The following is a 20,320-nucleotide window of genomic DNA, read 5'->3' as shown; positions in this document are numbered from 1 at the left end:
TCAGCATGCATCACAATTCTTATGTGCATGCTTGGTCCACTTCTTGAAATTTGTAATCAGAACATACAAGAAGCATAGGAACCCAGTTTGATTAGTTAAATAACCTTGATGCTTTGAATATCCAAGTGAAGACCTGTCCAAAAGGTGCTTCTGATGGGCAAATTCAGCAGAGAAAGTTCCGCAGACTTTCAATTGCGAGCATCCTGCTTACCAGGTGAGATATGGTGAGCCAGCAATCAAATGTCTGCCTTACTGAGCCTGTTTTATGGGGAGCAAAACTGGGATGAGGTACATAAAATCATAGAGAAAATTGCACCTGTACAATCACATCTCCCTCAGCAATATGTCAAGTTTCAGACTGGATTTTACTTTTGCTTTTACAAACCATGGAGCTTTCTGAGCAATGTGTTGCCTCATCTCTTACCAGCAGGGATGAAGCATGTATTTTCACAATATTCAGTCATTCTGTTATTTCTATTATTCTGATATATTTGTATCTTATGTACTCAGTTGTGTAATGCATAAGAAGAAAATTATCAGTCAGTAGCTGGATCGATGACCTGCCATCAGCAATAGCAAAGCTACAATGACAATTTATTGTCAAGATAGTGGCAGAGTAGGGCTCCTGTGCTCAGAGCTTATTTCTCCATCTGCTTTTCTTTTTGTTTTTTACTTACCTTTAACTTTAGTTACTTACTGTGAAGAATTTGGAAGGCATCAACAGTGGTGAGTTATCCTGGCGCAGACTCACGGTGGAGGAGAGCAAGGCCTGCATGGGGAGACTGAGCCCAGAGTGGGGAGAGCGAGCCCAGCACGGTAGACTGTCAGTTCTTACTGGTGTGAGTACAGGATCAGCAGCTGCTACATGAGCAGAGGTGATGTCGATGAGGTAGACCCAATGGTGAAAGATGACGCCTGAGGACCAGCAACTTCGTCGTTGGCATTGGTGGCGACAAAACAGTACTAGAGGGGTATTATAACAACATTGATGAAGTGGGCTGGGAGCACAAGATGCAACTCTGATGTTGATTGGTCCAGCACAGATGGCGATAAGGTGGTGGCAGAGATGAATTGGCCCAGTGGCAAAAAAATTGTGCCTGGGGATTGGCGACTCCCACGTTAGTTATGCAAGGCATTTGTGGTTCTGAGTCAGCTTAGAACTCAAACCTGGTTTGAATTCTCTTTTAGCTTTATCTTTTCACTTATTTTTCTTATTCTTAAACAATCAAAATGGTGCCATATTGTGGCGACAAGTGAAAGCCTCTCACTATATTTTATTGTATCTCTTGCTGTAAAATACACGTGACAATAAGATAATTTAAATTCAAATTCAAATGTGGTGAGAACATTAATTTGAAGAAGAAAATTAGTATAGAGTCCCAGTTGAGTAAAAATGTTGACAGCTGAAAAAAAAATTGATGCTAAAAAAATTGGGCGGCACGGTGGCACAGTGGTTAGCACTGCTGCCTCGCAGCGCCAGAGACCCGGGTTCAATTCCCGACTCAGGCGACTGACTGTGTGGAGTTTGCACGTTCTCCCCGTGTCTGCGTGGGTTTCCTCCGGGGGCTCCGGTTTCCTCCCACAGTCCAAAGATGTGCAAGTTAGGTGAATTGGCCATGCTAAATTGCCCGTAGTGTTAGGTAAAGGGGTAAATGTAGGGGTATGGGTGGGTTACGCTTCGGCGGGTTGGTGTGGACTTGTTGGGCCGAAGGGCCTGTTTCCACACTGTAAGTAATCTAATCTAATCTAATTTATCTGGTTGCAGTGTTACACTTACAACCATGATTACTTTTGCAAAATAATTTTAGGTCACTCATATTGATGCTTATGGATAATAGTTCTGCTAAAATATTTTTCAATGTAATATATTACTTGCTTTTCACAAATTACACAATAGATGCTTGGAAACAGAATACCACTTCTAAGTATATCGCGTGTATACTGCGATCAGTATATGATTACGACTATAATCATATATCTATGATCATTTCAGAGCACTGAAACAATATGTAATGGAAGTCTATTGGAAGGTTGTTCATCAATTACCACCAGAAGCTGAGTTTTTTCCTGAGAAAGAAAGAAGCTTTTCTGCTGAGTTTTAATTTTAAAAGTCATGACAATACAGAGAGTTCAGAATGGAAGTGCTGTTATTTGTTAGAACATGTGTTTCTTTACACTGCAGCAATAAAACAGTGACGTTGCAATTAATGCTGTTTTATGGAAAAGGGTTCATTGAGGCTATCAAGCAACGTTTGCAGAGGAATAACCTTTGCATTGATATTCAGCTTGCATTCTGCCAGAGCAACTTAGCTCTTGACCTCATTATGACCTTGGTCAACCATTGACAAAGGACCTGAACTCCTGAGGTGAGACGAGACCAACTGTCCTTGATATCAAGGCAGCATTTGACTGAGAATGGCATCAAGGAGCCCAAGCAAAATTGGAGTCAATGGGAATCAAGGAGAAAAACTTACCACTGGTTAGAATCATACCTGACACAAAGGAATATGCTTATGGTTGTTAAAGTTCAATCACCTTCAGACATTATTGAACAATTGCTCAGATTAGGATCCTGGGCTCAAATATCTTCAGGTATTTCATCAATAAACTTCACTTCATGATAAGATCAGAAGTGGGGAATGTTTGTTGATGACTGCACATTTGTAACTTCCTGGGTACTGAAACATTATATAAGAAGACCAAGACAACATTCACGCTTAGGCTGAGAAGTAACCAATATCAACTGTGCCATAAAAGTTCCTGGTAATTGACTACCTCCACGAAGAGAAAATTTAACCATCAGCTCTTGACATTCAATGATATTTCAACTGCTGAATCCTCTATTATCAACATGCTGATCACTGACCATAAACTGAACTGGACAAAGTATTCTATAGCTACAAGAGTAGATCAAAGGCTGAAACGTTTTAGTAAGCAACTTAACACTGTCTACAAATCAAGACTGGGACAAAATGTTCTTCAGTTGCCTAGATGGGTGTAGCTCTAAGAGTACTCATGAAGCTAGACTCGAGCAGAACAAACCAGCCTGTATGCTTGACATTCTGGATCAGTGGTGCTGGAAGAGCACAGCAATTCAGGTAGCATCCGACGAGCAGCAAAATCGACGTTTCGGGCAAAAGCCCTTCATCAGGAATAAAGGCAGAGAGCCTGAAGCGTGGAGAGATAAGCTGGAGGAGGGTGGGGGTGGGGAGAAAGTAGCACAGAGTACAATAGGTGAGTGGGGGAGGAGATGAAGGTGATAGGTCAGGGAGGAGAGGGTGGAGTGGATAGGTGGAAAAGGAGCTAGGCAGGTCGGACAAGTCCGGACAGGTGAAGGGGACAGTGCTGAGCTGGAAGTTTGAAACTAGGATGAGGTGGGGGAAGGGGAAATGAGGAAGCTGTTGAAGTCCACATTGATGCCCTGGGGTTGAAGTGTTCCGAGGCGGAAGATGAGGCGTTCTTCCTCCAGGCGTCTGGTGGTGAGGGAGCGGCAGTGAAGGAGGCCCAGGACCTCCATGTCCTCGGCAGAGTGGGAGGGGGCGTTGAAATGTTGGGCCACGGGGCGGTTTGGTTGATTGGTGCGGGTGTCTCGGAGATGTTCCCTAAAGCGCTCTGCTAGGAGGCGCCCAGTCTCCCCAATGTAGAGGAGACCGCATCAGGAGCAACAGATACAATAAATGATATTAGTGGATGTGCAGGTAAAACTTTGATGGATGTGGAAGGCTCCTTTAGGGCCTTGGATAGAGGTGAGGGAGGAGGTGTGGGCACAGGTTTTACAGTTCCTGCGGTGGCAGGGGAAAGTGCCAGGATGAGAGGGTGGGTTGTAGGGGGGCGTGGACCTGACCAGGTAGTCACGGAGGGAACGGTCTTTGCGGAAGGCGGAAAGGGGTGGGGAGGGAAATATATCCCTGGTGGTGGGGTCTTTTTGGAGGTGGCGGAAATGTCGGCGGATGATTTGGTTTATGCAGAGGTTTGTAGGGTGGAAGGTGAGCACCAGGGGCGTTCTGTCCTTGTTACGGTTGGAGGGGTGGAGTCTGAGGGCGGAGGTGCGGGATGTGGATGAGATGCATTGGAGGGCATCTTTGACCACGTGGGAAGGGAAATTGCGGTCTCTAAAGAAGGAGGCCATGGTGTACCTCCTTCTGGTGTGTTCTATGGTGGAACTGGTCCTCCTGGGAGCAGATACGGTGGAGGCGGAGGAATTGGGAATACGGGATGGCATTTTTGCAAGATGTTTGATAGGGTGGGAAGAGGTATAATCCAGGTAGCTGTGGGAGTCGGTTTCCAGCATCTGCAGTGATTGTTTTTACCTGTATGTTTGACACCCCATCCATCACATTCAAGATTAACTTCATTCACCCAACTTTCTTCACCCAAAGGGCAGCAATGTGTACCATCTATAAGAAGCAACAAGTATTCTTAGTCAGTACCTTTCAAATCCATCACCTCTACCACCTAGAATGACAAGGGCAACAGGTACTGTGACCACAGCCACCTACAAACTTGCCTCCAAGTCACATACCATCATGACTTGGAACTATATTGCGATTTATTCATTGCAATAGATTAAATTCCAAGAACATCCTCCCTAACAGCACTTGATTGTCCCGACACCCTAAGGACTGCAACAGTTCAAAAAGCTAGCTCACTTTTCAAGGTCAATTCAAGACGGGCAATAAATGCAGGTCTAGCTAGCAACATCTGCATCCATAAATGAATTAAAATGCAAAACTAAAAAGAATATTCATGTATGTAAATCAAATGTGTTATTTTGTGATGATATGGCTTGGTGTCAAGTTTTGAACTATTGTTGTTGTTTCAGATTAATGTCAAAATTTGCCTGATAATGCTTCTATGGAGCGCATGGAGTGTTTTTGTGGGACATAAATGAAAATTATTGTTATTATTCTAACCAGGTCCCTTAAAAAAGTGTGCGAAATCTATTTTGATCAAATGTTTGGTTTACATGTGAAATAGCATTTTCAAATACTGCTGTTCGCACAGCTGACATGGTGACACAATTGGCAAATTATGATTTAGCTGACTTCAAAAATGAAACATTATTGCCTTCTTTTCAAAATGTCATGTGTGATTTGTAATGTGTTATTGTGGTAAGTTGTCTGATTGACCTTGAGGATTATCCATCGAACGCTATCCAACACACCAAGTCATTGGCATCACAGATATTAGCAGACATCTCCACACTGAGACTTCTGATCTCTTTAAAAAAAGTTCAGTAGCTGTCTGATTTCCACAGGAGAGATGTATGAAATAGCATCTGCAGTACTGAGTGCAATTTTGTTTATTTTATTTCAAATATGACATAATTCCTTTAGAAGCAGTTCACAGAAAGTTCACTCAATTCATTCCTCAGATGAAAGATTTTTCTTATGAAGAAATATTGAACATTTGCCCATTGGAGTTTAAAAGATAAGGTGTGGACTTATTGAAACATAAAAGATCCTGAAGGGGACCGAACAGGCTAGATTCTGAGAGGATATTTCTCTTTGTCGGAGAGATTAGAACTTGTAGATTCTCTTTAAGAATAAAAGGTCTTGCTTTTAAAACTAAAATGAGTAGAATATTTCTGACTCGGTCGGTCATTAGTCTGTGGACTTTTCTTCCCCAGGAAGAGTTGTGAGGGGCACACTGGAAAGTGGAGTGAATGGTGGACCTTGATGAATGGTTGTCCAGGCTAGAATGCATGAATGGCCTACTCCTGTCCCTAAGTCATATTTTCCTTTTTAATCTTCATCGGTTTCTGTATTATGAGCATATGCATGTGCCAAACTATGTAGTTTTTAATTGTTTGTATATTGCTTCCTGTTGCTTATGAGTTGTATAAAATAATTACCCTGACAAAACCATTAAAATTAGTGGGAAATAGTCATTTTACTATTGAGTGAAGTATCAGTAGTAGAGATTACATCCAGAGTACTGTAGGTAGTTTTGGTCTCCACACTTAAGAAAAGGTATGAGGGGATTTCCCATGATGAGTGGCTAGGCAATTTGGGCCTTTATTCACTGAAGTTTAGGGAGAAAGTGAGGTCTGCAGATGCTGGAGATCAGAGATGGAAATGTGTTGCTGGAAAAGCGCAGCAGGTCAGGCAGCATCTAGGGAACAGGAGAATCGACGTTTCGGGCAGAAGGGCTAATGCCCGAAACGTCGATTCTCCTGTTCCCTAGATGCTGCCTGACCTGCTGCGCTTTTCCAGCAACACATTTCCTTCACTGAAGTTTACAAGAGTGAGAGGTGATCTCAATGAAACTTGCAAGACTTTGAAAGGGGCTTAATTATGTTGATGCTGATAGATCGTTTCCCATGGTTGGAGATTCTAAAATGCAAGGAAACAGTCATAAGGACCCAATCAGATGAAAAAAAGATTCTCCACTCAAAGGTTGCAATTCTTTGGAATTCTCAACTCAAAAGACGCATTTTCAATTCCATCATTGAATGCATTTGAAGCTTGGTAGACAGTTTCTCAGGGAACCAGGGAAAAGTAGCTGAAGCCCAAGATCAACCATGATTGGGGAGCGAATGGTGGAGTAGACTAGGCAACCATCTGATTTATCCCTGTTCCTATTTCTTATATTCTTGTAGAAATATTAAAAGAGCTACAGTCTAACCAAAATATTAACTTTATTAGTCTCTCCACAATGCTGCTTGACCCATTATGTGCCTCCAGCATTTTCTGTTGTGAAATATCTTAATCCTCTATTTTCTGTCAATCAACCATTTTACCATCCATGTTGTTACATTTCCTGTTATTCCGCATGCCTAAATTCTTAGAAACAGCCTCCTGAGAGACAGTTTATGAAATATCTGAAAAGTAAAACTGCTGTATCTACTACTACATTCATTTATTTCTCAGTTCAATTTGAAAAACTTTTATATATTTGTGAAGCACAACGTGCCTGTATAAGACCATGTTGGATTTCTTTAATGCATATCTAAATATTTACTATTCTCAGTTCAATTTTAGCTTCTAAGAGCTCATTCACAACTGACATTAGAATCAGTCTATCATTTCACAACACATCCTTCCCTGTCTTCTTGCATATGGGTAATACATTAGCTGTTCTCCAAATCCTAGCACAAGTTAATACCTAAAGTGAATTGAAAATTACTTGTCGCACAACTTCTGACCTCCCTCAACCTTCAACATTCAATACTTCCTTCAAAACTCTTCCACCTTCAGTCCTACCATAATTTTGAATGTTACTATCTTATCAACAGTTACACCAATACACTTAATTCTGTCACTATTTATATTTACTGCTGGAAAATATTTATTTCACATTGTTTCCATACCTTCAATCTCTGCAAGGCTCCTGTTTGAAGCTTAGCTATTCTACCTCCTCTTAGATTATTCCATTATACTTCATATGCTCCCAAAATTATTTGCCAAGCCTTTTAATATTAATTGCAAACTTATTTTTCCATATTCCATTTTGTCTATCGTGATCTTCTTTTTCATCTGTTTTCTACATTATTGCATGCTTCATTTCTCTCTATATTTCAGTTTCATGTTAATCTCTACTTCTCCAGTCAGCATTGAAGAATATATCTCTATTTTATGCAATACATCTCATTAATGTTATGGCATGATATGGAAAAATGCTCCCCAAACAGGACAAAATTATATCTACTCACTCAAAAGTCCAAAAAGATGATCACCATGCCTGGTTCATCTCACTTATACGTGGTTAAATTGTGAAGAAGAGATTAAATCCACTGAGCTGGCCTTTGAATGAACATGCATGTCATGCAAATGGATTGAAAAGGACTTCTTGATGCTTGCCACCAGGAAGCTCAGGTTACTTTTAAAATTCAGAGAACTAAAGTGCAAACTTTCATCGCATCATCGGATTTTTGGCCTCTTGTCTAATTAAGTTCCTCTGTCCACCTTGCCTTCTGCTCCAATGAACAGCAGAAGTTTCTGCTGAAAAAGTGGATTGAGAAAAGGCAAGAGACAAAAAGGAAGATAAGAAAATAATATAAAAGATTGAAATTTGAACACCTGACCAGATGACATTATATTGCCTGAGACTGTGGCATATAGTAGATGTCATGATATCAGATTATATGAGATCGGGTCATATGATTTTTACAAATATTATCAAATTTATCTGACAAAGTATGGGTCATCTCCAGTAAGTACTTCTACTTACAGCTTCTTTCTAGCAATTAATGTTTAAAGAATCAAGAGGGCAACCATGTGCAGGTGAAGAAATGAAACAATTCTGACCTGCGTCTCCCATGAGATCCTAGTCTCCAACTCTGCATAGCCTCCACATTCTCCAATCTCCTTTTATGTTCTAGCCACAATTACCCAGTTTCCCCATTTTCTGAGGTTTTGGAAATCTTTGTGTGCCCCTTTCACCTCCCAATGTCCTCCTATCAGATGTTTCTCACACATTTTTCCATAAAACTAAAACCATTTTGATTCCTTCCTAAAGACATATAGATCTAGAGGAAAATAAAATCTTTCCACTTCTGTCACATCAAAAGTTGAAAAACTGTCATCCTTTACTTTCAAACCCCTGCCACGGTTGTCCTAGAAGGCTAGAAAAATCCCTGGAGAAATGGCATTATTTATCACTTGCAGCTATTTATATTAACTATCTGAGGATTTCATCAATTTTCCACTTCAGTTATGACGGTAGATTGGAAGAGTGCTTGCACAAATTCAAGACGGATCTAAACAGTTTATCCATAAAACTTGGGATTTAAAATCATTCATTTTTATTTATCTTTTTTTCTTGTACCTGTTTCAAAAATGTTGACAAATCTCTCCTTGTTATCCTATCTATCCTGTATGGTAATATTCAACGACTGTAAGACCTAACCACTTTTCATTTCTCCTTATGTTTGATTCATATCCAAGAGTGGCAAAATATAAATACCGGCATTGCATCATGCAGAAAAGCACAGTGACAGCTATAGACAACAACTGATGGACTACATAATGTAGAAAAAGTAGTATCTGAAAGCAGAAAAAATAATAGCATGTTTCTTTTGAGAGAAGTCTTGAATTTATCGATCCTCTATGGACAATTCACTTACTCAAGTTTAAGCTGGTTGCTTAATCCAAAATTTTGAAAATGGCTGAGTCAAACTGTAGCGCTTCTGTCATTATTATTTTTACAATCTTTGAAAGTCTATAGACCTGGACTTGAAACACAGCAATATATAAATATTCATTCAGTAAAGCCTGAAGTTTTCACTTACCTGCCAATCAGCTGGAACTCTCCCAATGATCTAAGTCGCCTCATGGACATCAGCAGCCCTCTTACAGTCATGCCCTCACAAAAGCAAGCCACAACTCGGGCCTTTGGAAGTTGACTGCGCAGCTTCCTCAAAAGCTTATCAAAGTTCTGCTCGCCAGCATTGCTGTAGATTTTGTAGGAGTTAGCAATGCAGATTCCCTCTTTAGCTGCCATCTCTTTAAAAGCTTCCATGCCACTTTCTCCATAATTACCTACAAGACAAGCATTTGGCGTCACTGTGATTCGATGATTAATCTCAGTTTTATACATAAATATATATATGTATATATATATATGTGTGTGTGTAAGCTCTTGCTATTTTAGTCAGAATATTTAACTGACTACAATTATTCATCCTGTTACTAGTAATGTAGAAACAATAACATATTCTATTCATATCAAAATTCAATTTCTATAACAGCATGAATTCAGGAAGGTACAAACTTTGTATATGTTTGAAATAACAATTTGAATGAATTTGCTTAAACAAAGATCTTATTATGTGACTTTATCTGCATCAAAACATCCACACAGTTGTGCTGTGAATAGAATATTCTAATCAACATTTATATTCACAATGCAAATTGTCACATTAGTTACAAGTATGATGCTTGGCAAGCTTTAGTATCGGATGCAAATATCACCAATGTAAGTCTAGTAATGTTGACCATTAGAATATAACACAAATCTCTAAGTTTAGAGAAGCCTGACAATGTATCAGTTACAGCAGTGCTGAAATGCAAGAGTGATGCCTCATTTGCAACTCTAAAAATACAAAACTGTATACTTATTCTAAAAGGGGTTATTGTGATTCTTTCTCCAAATATACGGCAATAGGTTAAAGGAACTATTCTGTCCACAAAAATTCAAAGCATGAGTGGAGATTTGATGAATGTTTTCAAAATTGTGAGGAATCATGAAAACATGCATAGAAACAAGTCATTCCCATTAGCAGAAGTGTTGAGAATCAGAGGACACTGGATTAAAGTGATTCATAAAAGAATCAAAGGCAACAAGAAGAAAATGCATTCACACGGCAAATGGTTGCAATATGAAATGCAATACCTAGACACCAAATTTGCAAGATTCAATAATGGCTTTAATCAATCATGTCTTTAAAAATATACTAGATAAGCAGTTCAAATGTAAAAATAGGAAGTTGGAGCTTACAGTAATGGGATGGGACTAGCTAAACTGCTTTTGGTACACAGCTGGCATGGACCTCACAGGTTAAATATTCATCTCGGAATTCAGTTACTAGTGGCATATTATAAGGATCTGTTTTGGATCCACTGTTGTTTGCCTTTCTTGATGAGGGCATAGAAGGATGGGTTAGTAAATATGCGGATGACACTAAAGTTGGTAGTTTTGTGGACAGTGATGAATGATGTTGTAGATTACAGAGAGGCATAGATAAGCAGCAGAGTTGGGCTGAGAGGTGACAACTGGATTTTAACGCGGAAAGGTGTGAGGTGATTCATTTCGGAAGGAATAACAGGAATGCAGAGTACTGGGCTAATGGTATGATTCTTGGTGGTGTAGATGAGCAGAGAGATATCGGTGTCCAGGTACACAGATCCTTGAAAGTTGACACCCAGGTTGATAGGGTTGTTAAGAAGGCATAAGGTGTGTTAGCTTTTATTGGTAGAGGGATTAAGTTTCTGAACCATGAGATTATGCTGCGACTGTGCAAAACTCTGGAGCAGCCACATTTGGAGTATTGCGTATATAGGAAGGATATAAAAGCTTTGAAAAGGGTTCCGAGGAGATTTACTAGGATGTTGCCTGGTATGGAAGGAAGAACTTACTAGGAAAGGCTGAGGGACTTGAGGCTATTTTCATTAGAGAGAAGAAGGTAGAGAGGCGACTTAATTGAGAAAGTTAAGATAATCAGAGGGTTAGATAGGTTAGACAGTGAGAGTCTTTTTTCCTCAGATGGCGATGGCTAGCATGAGAGGAAACAGCTTTAAATTGAGGGGTGATAGATATAGGACATTTGTCAGAGGTAGTTTCTTTGCTCAGAGAGTGGTAGGGTCATGGAACGCACTGCCTGCAACAGTAGTAGACTTGCCAACTTTAAGGGCATTTAAATGATCATTGGATAGGCATATGGACGAGAGTGGAATAATGCAGGTTAGATGGGCTTCAGATTGGTTCCACAGGTCAGCACAACATCGAGGGCCAACGGGTTTGTACTGTGCTGTAATGTTCTATGTTCTATGTTCTAAATGGCTTCCCATCAATGTTTTAACTATTGCTAAATTCTATATTTATGGGGCAAGACTAATTCTTGCAGCATGATCTTAATTTCACACATTTGTAAAGCTTAAAATCAAACCCTAGCAAATGTTAACACAAGTTTGACTATAGAGTTTATATTATTAAATATAGTCAAACAAAAATTTCAGTACTTTTCAGAAGCATGATATTTGAAGAAATGTCCCATATACCATTTTCCATAAAGTGCAAGTCTCTGAATTTTTCCCAATTCGTCACATTCTTGTTGAGTTATATTGGCTTGCCTCCTCAATGCCTCAAAATTAAAGTCCCTGACATACAAAGGTCATGAGTCTGAAAAAGTTAATGTTGGAGGTTCCTCCCAATTTGATGATGTCAAACTATCCTGCGCAGAGAATTGAGGCAGCTGAAAATTGTGTTGCTGGAAAAGCGCAGCAGGTCAGGCAGCATCCAAGGAGCAGGAGAATCGACGTTTCGGGCATAAGCCCTTCTTCAGGAATGAGGAGGGTGTGCCAAGCAGGTTAAGATAAAAGGTGCCTGGAGGAAGAGTGCCTCATCTTCCGCCTAGGAACCCTCCAACCACAACGGATGAATGCAGATTTCTCCAGCTTCCTCATTTCTCCTCCCCCCACCTTATCTCAGTCCAAACCCTCGGACTCAGCACCGCCTTCTTGACCTGCAATCTTCTTCCTGACCTCTCCGCCCCCACCCCCTTTCTGGCCAATCACCCTCACCTTAACCTCCTTCCACCTATCGCATTCCCAACGCCCCTCCCCCAAGTCCCTCCTCCCTACCTTTCATCTTAGCCTGCTTGGCACACCCTCCTCATTCCTGAAGAAGGGCTTATGCCTGAAACGTCGATTCTCCTGCTCCTTGGATGCTGCCTGACCTGCTACGATTTTCCAGCAACACATTTTTCGGCTCTGATCTCCAGCATCTGCAGTCCTCACTTTCTCCCAGAGGATTGAGGCAGTCCACTTTTTGAGCTCAATGGATCAGATGTGATATTTGGAGCCTAACAGTCTTTGTAATTATGCATAATGAGTCAATGTAACTTGAAACTTGCAATCATCCAAGAAGCTACATCATTTTGTTGAGACAAGTACTTTTGTTGTTAAAACTCATGAGTAGTTAATCCTATATCATGTTAATTTTCAGGCTCTTCGGTGCAGTATAATAAGGAGGTTTGTTAAAAAGAGTCAAAAGGTGGCTTGGGGATTCTTGTAGCACATTGGTAGTGTCCTTTTCTACCTATATACTGAGGAGCTTCACATGCAAATTGGCTGGAAATGTTTTCATCAATTAAAAGGTGAGAGCACTCGACTTCAATCAGGAGCTAATCCTAATCTTAAACCCAACCCTAAAGCAGGTATTTCTATTTTTACCTTTAAATATTTTGATAACTTAATCCAACCATTTCATTGTTACATCGTCCCAGCCTAGCATTCCCCTGCCAAATATATTATTTTCTAACTCAGACCATTCATGCATCTGTACATTTCCCTTCAGGTTGTGAACAAATCTTTAGTCATATGACTACCATTCTCTGGGATTCTACCCAGAAGATATTCTGCTTATCCATTTCTTTCTCCTTATTTAAATCTTTCTTAAAATTCATTTCTTCACCTCAGCATTACACACCCAGAAATCTCTATTTGCTTCATTGGTGTTACTTTTCCAAAGACTATGTGTGATTCCATTGTACATTAGCCACATTGTACTATCATTGTTGACCTAAAATATTTAGATTTGTTTTATCCATTGTTCTATTGTTTTGTCAAATTATAGTTTCACTTTTTGAAAATAATATAATCAATACTAGTTCTTAAACAAAAACGTTTTAGTTCTTCATAGCCTTAGGAATTAACCTAAGTGTATTCCCAAGAAACACTTCACTCTTGCTAAATGTTTGATTTGGCACTAGGCAGTGTACAGCCACTTTTAATGGGCGGCACGGTAGCACAGTGGTTAGCACTGCTGCTTCACAGCGCCAGAGACCCGGGTTCAATTCCCGCCTCAGGCGACTCTCTGTGTGGAGTTTGCACATTCTCCCCGTGTCTGCGTGGGTTTCCTCCGGGTGCTCCGGTTTCCTCCCACAATCCAAAAATGCGCAGGTTAGGTGAATTGGCCATGCTAAATTGCCCGTAGTGTTAGGTGAAGGGGTAAATGTAGGAGAATGGGTCTGGGTGGGTTATGCTTCGGCGGGTCGGTGTGGACTTGTTGGGCCGAATGGCCTGTTTCCACACTGTAAGTAATCTAATCTAATCTATCTAATTTACTTTTCTACCCTCTCTGTGCTTGGCAAAAATTAATTCTCATGTTCAACACAACAGTGACTACACTTCAAAAAGTTTTTTTTTATTTATGAAGTATTTATTTGGTTGTAAGGTGCTTTGAGACATTTGATGTCATGGGTAATGTTAAACAAATACAATATTTTTGTTTATCACCACCAAATGTCCTTGTTTGGTAAACAATGAAGTATAAAAGAAAAGTAAATTATAGAAAAAACAATCAAATGGATCTAAATAAAACTGCACAGTTGTTGTTCCAAGTACTTATGCATTTTACACTTCTATCCTATTTCATAAAATAAAAGAGTTTTAGGATATAATAAAGAGTGACTATCCCACACATGTTATCCTATAATTATCCAAAATTAATGATACTGCCTGATTTTTCTCCTGTGAAGAGTGATATGACTAGAAAAGCAGAAAGAATATTAACATAACACTGCTCAACAGAATATAAACATAACACTGCTCAACAAAACAAATGCAATCTTTTCTCTTTTGCCTCTCTGTAATCAGTGAAATTTTAACTATACACATCTATAGAATACTTCCTGGACACACGCACTAACCATTACCACCACCCTGTGGCCAACCACTTCAACTCTCCCTCCCACTCCGCCAAGGACATGCAGGTCCTCCACCACCAAATCCTAGCCACCCGACACCAGGAGGAACAACACCTCATCTTCCGTTTTGGGATCCTCCAACCACATGGAATCAATACTGATTTCACCAGTTTCCTCATCTCCTCTACCCCCACCTTATCCCAGATCCAAACCTCCAACTCAGCACCACCCTCTTGAACTGTCCCACCTGTCTATCTTCCTTCCCCCTATCTGCTTCACCCTTCGCTCCAATCTATCACCATTACCCCCCACCATCATCCATCTATTGCATTCCCAGCTACCCTTCCAGCTCCACCACCCTCCCATTTATCTCTCAGCCCCTGGCCCCCCCCCCCCCCCCCCACCTCCCACCCCGGTGAAGAGCTTATGCTTGAAACATTGACCTTCCTGCTCCTCGGACACTGCCTGACCAGCTATGAGTTTCCAGCGCCACACTTTTAGACTCTGAATTCCTCCTGTCAGCTGAATATTGCAACTAAAGCAGCTCTTAAGTCGAAAATAATTGACAGCTTAAGGACTTAAAGTGGGGCAAAGGCAGGTGTACTCAACCCCTTAAAAGTGTAGACAGGTAATAAAAGGACAGGTGGATTGCGCTGCTTACTCCATACTTTATGCCCCTATGAGTGGGTTAATATTGTTGTGAGGTATAATTATAAGTTTGTCATTACAAAGAATTGTTATATATAAGATTGGGTGACAGGCATTTCTATTAAATGTCTCATGTACTCAATGTCTGTAATTTTCTTGCAACTACAAATTTAGCACCAGTTGCACCACAGTAGTACTGCCTCTCACACATATGCCAGGCTTTGGATTTTAAACACAAAAGGAGCTTCAACACTCAGCAACTCATGCACCATCAGCTCACTGACCTTTCATCATAACTCGGATAACATACACATCTGATTTCCTCAAGGTCTTACATGGGACAAAGACACAATCACAAAGCTGGCCTCGTGATGAAAACTTCACAGTATCTCAGGTACACACATTGCATAATACTGTACTAATTTTCAACAACTCTAGTTCTTTGACGACATCAAACCATGTTTTAGACAGAACATTCAAATCTTAATTTAGCCTTTGTCACATTTCTGCTTACTAGTAACACAAACAACCAATCACAATTCTGGAGATTTGACATCATTGTTTGCAATTATGAGTGCACAAAGAAGTACTCATGTACCAATGCTGCTGTCTCTTAGTGTTTCTATATTCCTGTCGAAGAACATGCATAATGTATATGAATATACACAGGGTCAATGGATGGCAGGAGAGCAAGTAGAATGTGCCTGTGCTAAAGGGATGATTATCTATAGTCATTTAATGAACATGCCTACAATCTGCTACTAACAGCTGCACATTAAACAGAAAAGTCTTACTAAACTTTGGATAAAGTGGAAAGCTAGTGACAGTAACAAATGTTTATTTTTTATCACGTAGGTTCCGAATTCTACCCCCAAGCCAGGACCAAGAGCACAAGAGACTCAGCCTAAAAGCCCATCTCTCAGTGCAAATCTGTAAAGAAACAGATATAAATCTTCAATGACTTCCCTACTCTACTCCCTCATCCACTTAAAGTGAATCGACATTCAATTGAGTAAGTAAACCGAGCACAGCACTGACATAGATCTACAGCTAGAGAATGACAGAACTGCCTAGGACTAAAACATTCAAAGGAGAGTCAAAACGTGTGATGCTGGAAAAACACGGCAGGTCAGACAGCAACCAAGGAGCAGGAGAATCGACGTTTCAAGCATAAGTCCTTTATCACGAATGTGGGGGGGGGGGGGAGGGTGAGAAATGAATAGGAGTGGGGGAAGGGCTGAGGGGAAGGTGCTGGGAAGGTGATAGGTGGATGCAGGTGGGGTTGATGGTGATAGGTCAGAGTGGAGGGTGCAGCAAATAAGTAAGAAGGAAGATGGACAGATAAGACAGTTCAAGAGGGCAATGCCGAGTCGGACCGTTGGATCTGAGATGAGGCGAGGGCAGATGAGATGAGGAAACTTGTGAAATCGAAGTTGATGCTGTGGTTGGACGGTCCCAAGGCAGAACATGAGGCATTCTTCCTCCAGTCATCAGTTGGCTAGGATTTGGCAGTGCAGGAGGCCCAGATCTTGCATGTCCTTGGCGGAGTGGGAGGGGGGGGTTGAAGAGCAGGGCACTGGGGTCGTTTGGTGCATGTGTCCCAGAGATGTTCTCTGAAATGGTCCATGGGTTGGCATTGTGTCTCCCCAATGTAGAGGACACCACATTGGGAGCAATGGACACAGTAGATGAGGTGTTTGGATGTGCAGGACAATCTCTGCCGGATGTGGAAGTATCCTTTGGGGCCTTGGAAGAGGGTGAGGGGGGAGGTGTGGGCACAGGTTTTACACCTCTTCTGGTGTCAAAGGAAGGTTCTGGGAGTGGAGAGTGGGTTGGTGGGAGGCATGGACCTAATGAGGGAGCTGTGCAGGGAATGGTCACTATGGAATGCTGATAGGGGTGAGGAGGGAAATATATCTTTGAAGGTGGAGTCTGACTGTAGGTGGCGGAAAAGGCGGAGGATCATGCATTGTATCCGGAGATTGGTGGGGTGGTGTTCAAGGGCAGAGGTTGGGAAATGGGGGAGATGTGGTAGAGGGCATTGTTGACCACATGAGAGAGGAAATTGTGGTCCTTGAAGTACGAGGCCATCTAGGATGTTCTGGAGTGGAATTGCTCCTCCTGGGAGCAGATGCAGCGGAGGTGGAGGAATTGTGAGTAAGGGATAGCATTTTTATAGGAGGGGGATGGGAGGAAGTGTAGTGCAAGTTGCTGTGGGAGTTGGTGGGTTTGAAGTAGATGTCTGTGTTGAGTCGGTCACTAGAAATGGAGACAGAGAGGTCCATGAAGGGTAGGGAGGTGTCCCAGATGGTCCAGGTAAACTTGAGGTCAGGATGGAAGGCATTCGTGAAGTTGATGAATTGTTCAACTTCCTCGTGGGAGCACGGAGTGGCGCCAAAACAGTCACCAGTGTAGCGGAGGAAAAGGTGGTGAAAGGCACCAGTGTAACTATGGAAGATGGACTGTTCACATATCTGACAAAGAGGCTGGCATATGGCTATTCCTTTATTCTGCAGGAAGTGAGAGGATTCGAAGGAGAAGTTGTTGAGGGTAAGGATCAGTTCAACCAATTGAATGGGAGTGTTGGTGGAGGAGTACTTGTTGGGAGAGGAAGAAATGGAGGGCTTGCTGGCCTTCAGCATGTAGGATGGACGTGTACAGGGACTCGATGGATGTCCATGGATTTGATGAGGCATTTGGGGTGAGGAAATGAAAGTCATGGAGGAGGTAGAGGATGTGAGTGGTGTCCCAACTATGTGTGGGGAGTTCCTGGACCAAGGGGGAACAGGACGGTGTCAAGATATGAGGAGGTAAGTTCAGTGAGGTAGGAGCAGGTGGAAACGATGGGTGGACCAGGGCAGTCAGGTTTGTGAATTTTGGTAAGAGGTAGAACCCAGCGGTGCAGGGGATAGAACTCCCTGTTCCTCACCTTCCACCCATCAATCTCCAGATACAGTGCATCATCCTCCGTCATTTCCACCGCCTACAGTCATACCCCACACCAGAGATATTTTTCCATCCCCGCCCCTATCAGCATTCCTCAAAGACCACTCCCTCAGCGACTCCCACATTAAGTCCACGCCCCCCACCAACCCACTGTCCACTCTCAGTACCTTCCCTTGCCACCGCAAGAGGTGTAAAATCTGTGCCCACACCTTCCCTTTCAGCTCCAAACCCTAGCCACGTGGTGCCTGGAGAAAGTACACCTCATCTTCCGCCTTGGGACCCTCCAACCACATGCAGCAATATGGATTTCACCAGTTTCATCATGTTCCCTCCCCCCACCTCATCCCAGATCAACACTCCAACTCAGCACCACCCTCTTGATCTGTCCCACCTGTCCATCTGCCTTCCCATCTATCTGCTCCACATTCCACTACGACCTGTCACCATCAACTCCCACCTGCATCCTCTTATCGTCTTTCCAGTTCCCTTGTTCCCAGCCCCACCGCACCCCATTTATCTTACAGCCCCTATCTCCCCGCCACATTCCTAATGAAGGGCTTATGCTTGGAACATTGATTCTCCTGCTCCCCGGATGCTGCCTGACCTGCTGTGCTTTTCTAGCACTACACTTCTTGACTCTGATCGCCAGCATCTGCAGTCTTCACTTTCTCCAACATTCAAAGCAGATGCAGATGCAACTAAGAGAATGTCTGGCATCATTCCCAAGGATCTTATGCAAACTAAAGCAAAGGGCAGAGGAATCTGCTCAAGTTATGTCTTATGTTTTGATTCTGACATGGTGTTGGTCTAGGACAGTTGGAAAGGCAGGTTCAACTAAATAATCAGTATTTGCTGGATGCGCAGAGCACTTCAATCCATAACTCTAACCATGGATGGATTCATTCATTGGCTTGTAAGCAAAGTCTGAAGGATCTTAACCTCCCTCTAGGTGCCCCATCCCTAAACGGGATGAATGAGGTGCCATTGCACACCAACAAAGGGATGAGTGATAGACAGGCACCCAGAGATTGTGATCTCACAATACTCCAATGTTATTACACTTACCTTCTCCTTTATTCAGTTCACCTGTTCTTACTCCCCCACTAGCACATCTAATCACTCCTTGTGTTGCCTAGTAATATGTGCCTCCCAATCTCCTTAGCCCTTTGCCTTTTCCATTGTCACACCTCTATCTGATTCTCGGTTTTCTTCTTTTATTCCCCAACATCCTTCCAGATAACCACACCTTTCAAATTTTATTCCCTACCATTTCTTTGTATCCAGCCTGCTTTTTTCTCAACTTTTTCCGTAATTTCAGACCCCTTTTTCAGTTTAGCTCCACTAGCCCTGTTTAGCCCTGTTCAGGTTTGCTGATGTCAGACCTGTTCAGTCTTCAGGAGTTGTGAAGAGCCATACCAGACTCAAAACACTCTGGTTTTCACTCCGCAGATGCTGCCAGAACTTCTGAGTTTCTCCAGGATTCTCGGTATTTGTTTCTGATTTCCAGTATCTGCAGAATTTTGCTTTTATTATAACTTGAACAATATCTCAGTACGGACAAATCCAAATCAACATGTCTATACTGATTAGTATAGCCAAAAGCTTCAATATTGAACTGTCAATATCAATCTCTTATATTGACTCAATGATTCAGTACCAACATGTTGAGATCAATGCTTCAGTGCTGATTTGTCTAGATCAATGCTTCAGTACTTACCAGTGTAGATCATTGAATATTATTGATCTCTATAGGTCAATCCCTACTTGCACTTTAATTTCGTTAAATATTTTTCTCTAAGCTACAGATGACTCATAAGGAGTTTTCAACAGCAATAACTTGCATTTATAGGATGCATTTAAAATATTGAAATGTTCAGAAGAAATTCACGGGAATCGTAGCATCCCTAAAGTGCTGATCGAGGCCATTTGACCCATCAAATCTGCACTACCCACCAAAGAGCATGTCACCCAGACCTATAACCCTCTGTATTTATCATGGCCAATCCACACAGCCTGCAAATCCCTAGATATTGCAAGCAGTTTAGCATAGCCAATCCACCTAACTTGCATGTCTTTGGAGTATGGGAGGAAACTGGAGAACCCAAAGGAAATCTACGCAGCCACAGGGGAGGGTTCAAACTCCACATAGTCGCCCAAGGCTGGAATCGAATCCTGGCACTGTGAGGCAGCAGTGCTAACTACTGAGCCACCATGCGGCCCAGTTCTCCAAGGAAGGAAGTGACAGATACTCCAAATCTCTCTGAAACTCTCTCTGGAGGCCAGCTGCATCGACACTTAAGGTCAGGAGAAACTTGTTCCCAATCCTTCAAAATGAAGACAACTTGGCTCTGAGAAAAG

At 41.9% G+C, this 20,320-nt stretch overlaps 1 protein-coding gene across 6 annotated transcripts in view; it reads right to left on the bottom strand.

Moving 5' to 3' along the window:
• The window catches only part of LOC122550590 (metabotropic glutamate receptor 5), a 591,737-nt gene that overhangs the window by 372,815 nt on the left and 198,602 nt on the right, over nt 1-20,320 (bottom strand). For all 6 annotated transcript variants that reach the window (XM_043691557.2, XM_043691553.2, XM_087988035.1 and 3 more), the window contains one exon: nt 9,233-9,482. In XM_043691557.2, coding sequence (XP_043547492.1) covers nt 9,233-9,482 — 250 coding nt within the window. The remainder of the gene's footprint in view (nt 1-9,232; nt 9,483-20,320) is intronic.

This window comes from Chiloscyllium plagiosum, unplaced genomic scaffold (genome assembly GCF_037043375.1).
Source record: "Chiloscyllium plagiosum isolate Xiang-an unplaced genomic scaffold, Cpla_swu_hap1 HiC_scaffold_6, whole genome shotgun sequence".
In the NCBI taxonomy this organism is placed as follows: domain Eukaryota; kingdom Metazoa; phylum Chordata; class Chondrichthyes; order Orectolobiformes; family Hemiscylliidae; genus Chiloscyllium; species Chiloscyllium plagiosum.
Note: the sequence above shows the minus strand (reverse complement) of the source record. Positions and strands in the feature narration are given on the sequence as shown.